This window comes from Cimex lectularius, unplaced genomic scaffold (genome assembly GCF_000648675.2).
Source record: "Cimex lectularius strain Harlan isolate CLEC.00 unplaced genomic scaffold, Clec_2.1 scaffold359, whole genome shotgun sequence".
Taxonomy (NCBI): domain Eukaryota; kingdom Metazoa; phylum Arthropoda; class Insecta; order Hemiptera; family Cimicidae; genus Cimex; species Cimex lectularius.
Window position 1 is genome coordinate 186,128 of NW_019394225.1, and position 8,466 is coordinate 194,593.

Here is an 8,466-nt window from a genome sequence, read left to right on the forward strand (position 1 = left end):
TGGATGACAGGAATTACTTTACTTACATTTTTTGTACAAACGTTTCAAGAAAAAAAAACATTCGTTATAACTTTTCTAAATTAAAAATTTGCTAATATCGCATGACAGATTAAAAAAAATTAAAAAAGTGAAAAATAAACTTTCTAGTCGTTGTCTTTTTTTTTTAACTAAACCTTTTAACACCAACTTCAAAATTAAGTACACAAACTGAGTACATATCTTCTAACTTTTCAATCCAACTTGAAAAAGATAATCACGTGGCTTTAAATTTGGATTGTAGTGGTCATTTTGAAGCACACCAAATAAAAAAATTGCTCAACGCAAGAATTTTCTAAGATATATTCAACGCATTTAACAAAGTCAAACTATATCAAGATTGATAAATTAAAACCCAAGAATTATAGTTAAACGTTGAAAGTTGAAAATATTCTTGACTGTACATAAACAGTGCTTTGTATTAATGTTTTCTTTTAAAGAAAACATGTTTGACAAAATTATTTTTATACTAGTCTTTGTATGCTGTCACGGATCATCGAGATTTACTATCAGTTCGATTGTTTGTCATTATTATACATTCTAATAGCAAGAATATTATAAATTAATTACAAATGCTTTATTTTCAATTTTAAACTAATTGTCTTATATTAATTGATATAATATTTAGGTTTATATTTATGAAAAGTGTTAATCATAGGGGTAATTTTTTGAATGAAGCCTTTTTATACTACATGACACAATACAAAATCTTCATAGAAATTATTTTGATTCATTAAATCCTTTAATATTCTAAATTGTAGAGCAAACTTACCGGATCTAGGCCTGATTGTCCGCAAATTTCTTTTGAAGGCGTAAATCGCCAAAATTTTCTCTCTTACAGTAACACCTCGCTTGAAAAATAAAAAATAAAAATTATTAACCTTGAAATTTGTCACAATTTCCCCTTTTATTGAACAGTAAAGATGCCTAAACGTTTTCTCCGGATCTTCCTGAAGTCAACGGCCAATTTGCCCGATCGCCGTCATTGCGGTTTTACTCTTTTACACGAAAAACAAAGAATGCCAGAAATTCAAGCTTTGGTCAATCCTCTTTTGTAAATAGAACTTTTAAATATTTATAAGTTAACAAGACTGAGTAAATAATATTTAGTCATATTTACCGAAGTTACTCTATAAATTGCTTTTGTAAATATTTTTTAAGTTTGCTAGCTGGTGTAACAGGGCGTCCCGCGAACAGACAACAGGAATTTACGTGTCAAATCGGACTCAAGTCCCCATTGTCCATAGTCTGATTCTCAATTTTATTCGAGATACTTGACTTTTCGTGTTTCTTCACCCATTTCCGGCTTTTTCACATAAAACCCCCGTATCTCATAAAATAACCATCTTGCTGTACTTTACAAAATACAATACTACTGCAAATTTGAGCACAACAATGAAAATAACATTAAAAGTCCTAGAAGATTCATGCGTTTGTTTTAGTGTAACTGTAAGCAAACAAAATACAAAATTTCATAGAACATAAACTTTTATGAGTTTCCAAAGTCTAAAGTTAAAGTAAGATTTTCTTGGCTCCGTAAATACTGATGAATACGACGCTTACCGAAAATTGCTGTTATGATCTATACATATTTATTGAATTTCTTCTCAAAGTTCATCATAAAATCAGTTATCACCAATTTTAAATTAACGCTTAATTGCGAAAAAGTTTACTTCTAATTACAATACAATCAGTCTAAAAAAATTAGTCAATAAGATTTTGAACCTTCTATTATTCCATAGTTAAAGTAATAAAAATTAAATCAAAAAGAATTTTTGGTCTAAAATTGAATATGTGAAAAAACTACAAAGTTTTATTAAAGTAAATGTTCAAAATGTCCACCTTCTTAAAAAATTCCTGACTTCGTTTTCTAATTTTCCTGCTCTTTTTTTGTTCATCCTGCTTCTCTTCTCTAATAAAAACCAAGGAATCATAAATCCTTTCTATGGTCTATGGTTGGTTTCTATGGTGGTTATGAGAGAAGAGAAGAAATATGAACTGTTGAGAGCAGTAAACTCTATCAGGAAACAATATCAGGCTTATATTCTTCAAAGAGGTAGACATTTTGGACGTTTAATTTTATGTCCAATTTTAGACCAAAGAGTCTTTTTTACTTTTTATTACGTTAATTAATTTTTAATAAAAGTTTCAAACCCCTATTGATATATTTTTGTTTGCCGTAAAAAATAAAATTTTTAGCAATTAAACGTTAGTTTTACATTGATGATTACTGACTTTACAGAAATTACATACATGTGATTAAAGCTCATTAACAGGGGCAACTTTTCTGTAAGCTCCTTATTTGTCAGTATTTACAGTGCTAACAAAACCTCATTTAAACATTAGACTAGAACTTTCGAAAATAGAAAGATTTTACGTTCTACCTGATTTTATACACTGTTTCGTTAAGGTGACAACAAATGTTACAAATCACGCAGGATTTTTAATTGTCTTTCCATTGATGTAAGCCAATTTGTAGTATGATTGATATTTTATGAAATACGATTTTATGACAAAAATCTGTGAAAGGTTGAAGTAAAGTCAAATAACTGGAATAAAATTGAGAATCAGACTGTGGGCAATAGGGACTTTTAATATTTGACATCCCGAATAACCACCTGAAGTATTAACGTCTGTTCATGAGATATCCCTGTATAGAGATTTAGTTATATCAAGAGATATTATTCTACAAACTACATTGTTAAATATTTTATAATTTAGCTCTAGATCGTGTCTGTAGATATTTAGCAAACTGGTACTCTACAAATCGCATTGTTAAATATTTTATAAGCCGGCTAGCTAGTGACTATAGTTTTTTAGGCAAGTTACTCTATACATCGCATTATTAAATATTTTATAAGCAACCTAGCTAGTGACTATAGTTTTTTAGGCANTTGTTGAAAATTTTATAAGTAAGCAAGAAGATGTATATAGACATTGACTTTAATCTAGGGAAATTATTTTATAAATTGCACTGTTAACGATTTTATAAGTTAGCTACCTGGTGTATATCGATATTCAGTTCAATCTAGCGTAATTATTTTATAAATCGAATTTAAAAAGAAAGTTAAATAGTTAAAATGGTGTTTAAATATATAGTTAGTTAAATCTAGCGATGTTATTATTAACTGTATTGTTAAATATTTTTTAAGTAAGCTGGGTGGTTTCAATAGATATTTACCTGTAGTTATTCTGTAAATTGCATTGTTATTGATTTTTTAGTAAACTAGGTGGCGTTTTAAGATATTTAGCGAAGTGACTTTAAAAAATAACACTGTTAAAAATTTAATTAAAGATTAGTAAGGAAGATAATATGTATGTTTAGTTAAATCTATCGATGTTATTCTATAAACTGATTTGTTAAATTTTATAAGTTATTTAGCTGGTGTATACATATATTTAGTTAAATATAGCGAAGTTCGTGTACAAATCGCATTGTTAATTTTTTTTCAAGTTAGCTAGATAACAACAGATGTTTAGTTAAACAACATCGTCAGTATTAATAGAACCAAAAAAAATTACTTAAACTTTAGAGAAGAACTTAATAAACTAATAAAAGTATATTTTCTAAGAAATTTCATATTTGGTGTGCTTCCGGTTACAATGAAACAAACACTTGAAATTTGCAGGAGTTTTAATGATCTTTCCATTGATACAATCAAATTTACGGTAAGGTTAATATTCCATGAGAAACGGTGGTTTAATGGGAAAAGCTGTGAAATGTAACACGAAAGTTAAATATCTCGAATAAAATTCAGATTCAGACTACAGATAATAGATATTTTTCGTTCAATCTGACATGTAAATTTAAATAAGTTCACGGGACACCCTCGATACACCAGTTAGCAAAATTAAAAAATATTTAACAATGCAATTCAATTCATACAGTAACTTTGGAAAATGTAACTAAATATCTGTATACTTCATCTAGCTTATTACTTATAAAATATTTAATAGTTCAATTAACAATAAAGGATTGATCAAGCTTGAATTTCTGGTTTTCTTTGTTTCTCGTGTGAAAGAGTAAAACCGCAATAATACGACTATCGGGCAAATTGGCCGTTGACTTTGGCAAAATCCGGGGAAAATGTTTAGGCCTCTTTAATGTTAAAAAAGGGGAGAAATTGTGACAAATTTGAGGGATAATAATTTTTTTACTACCCGGTGTTACTACAAGAGATCATATTTTGGTGATTTACGCTTTCAAAAAGAAATTCCTGTAAGTTCGGAATTGATCCGGTTAAGTTGGCTCTACCATTTAGAATATTAAAGGGTTGAATTAATCGTACAATCATAATCGTTTTTAGGATTAGAAAGATCTTGTGTTTTATCAAGGAGTATAAATTACCTGGTTTCAAAACAATTAATCTATGATTAACGCTTTTTTCTAAAATATAAGTCCAAATTTTATATCAATTAATATGAGGCATTTGTAATTTATTTATACTGTTATAAAATGTGTAATAATGACAATTGGCTGGGCAGTGTAAATGGATATTTAGTTAAATTTGGCACGATAAAACTTTAGACGAGAGCTAAACGACTGACTAGACTATAATTAAAATTTATTTTATTAAACATAAGTCCTTTTTCTTTGTAAATTTGGCCATTATACTGCACGTATTAAATACTAAATATCATTACCATCTGACTTCCTAACAGGAAAGCCAAAGACTAAAAGTAAATAAAATATATTTCAACCTTTAAACTTCCCGTTATAAAAATATGTTTTACACGGCAAACCATAAAAAACAATTCTATATAATGCGACTTGTAAACTATCTAAAAAAATTGGATTAACTTAAAATTTTACTTTCTTGTGATTTGACAATTCAGTGGCAATACTTCAAAATTAATTAAGGAAAGTTTATTTTTACACGAACAAAATATTTATTTCGGCTAAAATTGGACCGGAAGAGAACAAACTATACAGTTGTCTTATTACAATTTTTCCAACATGATTCCACCCGCCTATCTTGCAATAACTGGCCTTTAAAAATGACTTGATAATATTTGATCAATTTGAATTTCTCTTTGGTGGTAACTGTTTTATAGTTTTATATCTTATATAACATGAACAATTACAGTACAGTGCTTTATGCGTAATAATCGGTGTAGTTGAGAAAATTTGAATTGATTAAACTTAAATTTATCATTACAATTTTTTCAAACATGCTCAAATAAAATCGTCTTGAATATATTTTTGTTAATTATTATTATTGACATATCAAATTCAAATTGAAAATTATAGACACGTCTTTTATTCAAGTTTTTGCCCGTTTTTGACGCGGTTAAATTTTTCTTTGCTAAATTACTTACTATTCGAAAATCAATTAACGCCTGGTTAGTAATTGAAAGAAAAACATTTGCTGTTATTTGCTCAAACTAACACTTGTTCCTTCGGCTACTTTAAGAAGAATAAACCGAAATTTAATTTTAAAAAACGTGTGTTAAAATAGGAATTTGACCTTTGTAATCTTCCAAAACTGTTATGATTGCTGATACACGTAATAAGATTTTAATCGCGATTTTTCCATCGATCCCTGTATAGAAACACGTTAAAAGAACGTTTAACATAAATAAAAAGCTCGAGTTTAAACTATGCTTGCCTTTTTTTTTTTTTTTTTTAAAGTTTCAATGATTTAAATTGCTGGTTTCAGGGAAAAATCTTTCTAAATATTTTACAACTATGATATATTCATGTCAACAGAGAATGTAGGTGTTAAATTTAAAATTACTTTTTTTGTATCAAAAATTAAAACTACTATGTTTTCATTGTGAACTTGTTTTAATTTTTGTTTTTACACGGAACAATAAAATTTTTAAGAAAATATTCAGTTTTAGGCAGTTGATGAGTCTGTACGCTTTTGTAAATTTGTTAACAGACCAATATTTTTATTCAAAAAACCACTTTGAGAATTTCATAATGGAATGGTGAACTTTAGAAGTATTTTAGGTGGGATATTTTTTTTTTAATTGTATGAAATACGAACGCCTTGGACCATTTCGGAACAATTTAAGTGTATATGGATATTAATTTAAAATCGTACAATTATTTATACGGTTATATTTGGTTTAGCAAGCTTCCTACTTTGATTACTTCGATCAGTAAGGAACAATTGAAATATGCCGGTTGATTGTTTGTTTTTTTTAATATCATTTTATTCAATTTACAGTGTAATTGAAGAAGACTATTGTTCATTATTTCCAAATAAATTTGAATTTTACCGGTGGTGAGAGCGGCGGACGGGACCGGGGACCCGGGCCGGGCCGAACCGGCCGAAGACGGCAGACCGTGACGGCACCTCGCCCGTCTTTCGCCCGTGCCCGGCCCGCTACATCGGCCTCCGAAAATGCGTCAAGAATCCGCCCTTACAAAAATCACTAAATTCTAGTGGTTTTAGATTTATACAATTATAAAATAATATTGACAGTTGTGAACAATTTTATAATATTTTAGGGCAGGATTTTTTTTTTTTTTTTTTTTTTTTTTACGTTTACATTGATCTCCAGTTGTATTACAAATGAATTAAATATAATACTCTGAAGACGCAATGTCAATGAGGATAAATATTTAATTTTTTTTAAAACATTATATGTATATATTTTTTTTAAATGCTTTTATTCTCAGGGATGGGAAATGTGTTTGTGCTAATAAAATTCGTGTAATCATTCCTCGACAAATTCTAATAAGTATGATTAATTAATGAGGGGGTCAAGACGGTCGGGTTGCGAATACGGACAATGAGGAGTCACTGGACTTTCGGAGTCCGGCGGAAAATTTTTCTCGTTAGTGCGAAGGGAAAAGGTGAAAAGCTCTTGGACCGGCTCGTTGATAATGGATCGGAGGCCCGAGAGCCGCTCTCACCGGCGAATCGTCGTGGACTCTCCGGGTATATTTTTTTAAAATAAAATTTTACATACCTTGGTATAGTAATCGTGTAAATCATTTGAATATAATGGATAACACAGTCACTTGACACATCACTCGAGGGGGGGGAGGGATGAGGGAGGCTTACCGGCCAGATTTGGTGATGACCATCTCCGTTCCGAGTTTGTGGAATTTCTCCCAGAGCTCCTTCCCTTCGAGGGTCACTTTGGGGTCGTCGACGATGCCGTCGTCTTCGGGCTGTATCGGCCTGAGAGGACGGAGCATGGCCGGGTGTTGTAGGACGTCTTCGGCCGTCGTGTAAGGGTGTTTCGGAAGCGGATAGCAGGGCAGAGGGAGCGGATAAGCGGCCTGGGGCGCCTGGCCCCCTTGCCCACCGCCGCCCCCGGCTGCACCGCCTCCCGTCAGGAGCGAACTGACGCTGAAGTCTGTCGGTCTGTGAAGTAGAAACGCCGGGTGGTATGACATATCCGGCGGTTGGACCACCTCTGACGTATCGAACCGCATCTGTCGATCGTTCAACCACCGAGGTCTTCTCCTCACCACACTCTCTCTCTTAATGAATTTGACGGAGGACGGAATCCGATCGGTCCCCACCCCCGGCCGCCGACGCCCCGCCTCCGCCCGATTCGACCCTCCAATAACACCGGCCCTTCTCCCTCCATTCAAACTCCAGCCCCACCACCGTCTACGCACCCTACCCGACAATTAGACAAATATAAATAAACACGTATCTCACACTCGGGCTCACCCCACCACTCGTGCAGCCGCCTCCCGACCCACCCCCCTCNCCCCTCCACACCGCCCCTCGCCCACGCCCCTCCTCACTCACCAACCATCCCTCCGACGCCTCGGCCTAAAACACCCTCAACTTATACACCAATTATTCAATATTAATTCCTTTTAATTCTTTAAGACTCTTATCCCTCGGATCGGAGGATAATGTCGTAAACACTTAACGATTAAAACCATATTCCTTGCATATCCGTGTCAGTTCATTCCTTCAACTTTCCCAGTTACATTGTTAGGGTAACACATAGCATCTACAAAAAACAACAAAAAAACAACCCCACATCCTGGGTCCCACAAGGTTCAATCCTAGGGCCAACATTGTTCGACACATGTATAAATGCACTCCCTAGCCTTGATTGTGAAATGACTATGTACGCTGACGAAATAGCACTACTATACTTCATCGTGGAGCATGAGTGTTATCACTAATAAACCCCTCCACATGATAATTAAATTTTGATACAGATGGTAATTCAGGTTAAATGCTCAAATACCGGGGCAACACGTTTTTCAAAAAATCTTCTACTTCTCGATAGAATAAGTGTCGGTGACTCAAATGTTACTTTGGAGTAGTAGCTGTTGGTGTTCACCTTAATAAAAAACTTTTAACTTCGGTGTTAACATAGCCAAAACCGTTGAAAAATGGAAGTGTGCCATCAAGACATTATTTCCCCTTTTTTTGAGAATCAGGGATGAGCCTCGAAAATAAATTATTTATATGGAGTTATGCATGTAACATCGACATAAAG

The 8,466-nt window shown here is 32.8% G+C and overlaps 1 protein-coding gene across 2 annotated transcripts in view; it reads right to left on the reverse strand.

Annotated features, from left to right (window-relative positions):
* The window catches only part of LOC106672846 (optomotor-blind protein), a 134,147-nt gene extending 126,651 nt beyond the window's left edge, over window positions 1–7,496 (reverse strand). For both annotated transcript variants that reach the window (XM_014404605.2, XM_014404589.2), the window contains exon 1: window positions 7,056–7,496. In XM_014404605.2, coding sequence (XP_014260091.1) covers window positions 7,056–7,432 — 377 coding nt within the window. In that variant the 5' untranslated portion in view covers window positions 7,433–7,496. The remainder of the gene's footprint in view (window positions 1–7,055) is intronic.
* Between the last annotated feature and the right edge of the window lie 970 nt (window positions 7,497–8,466).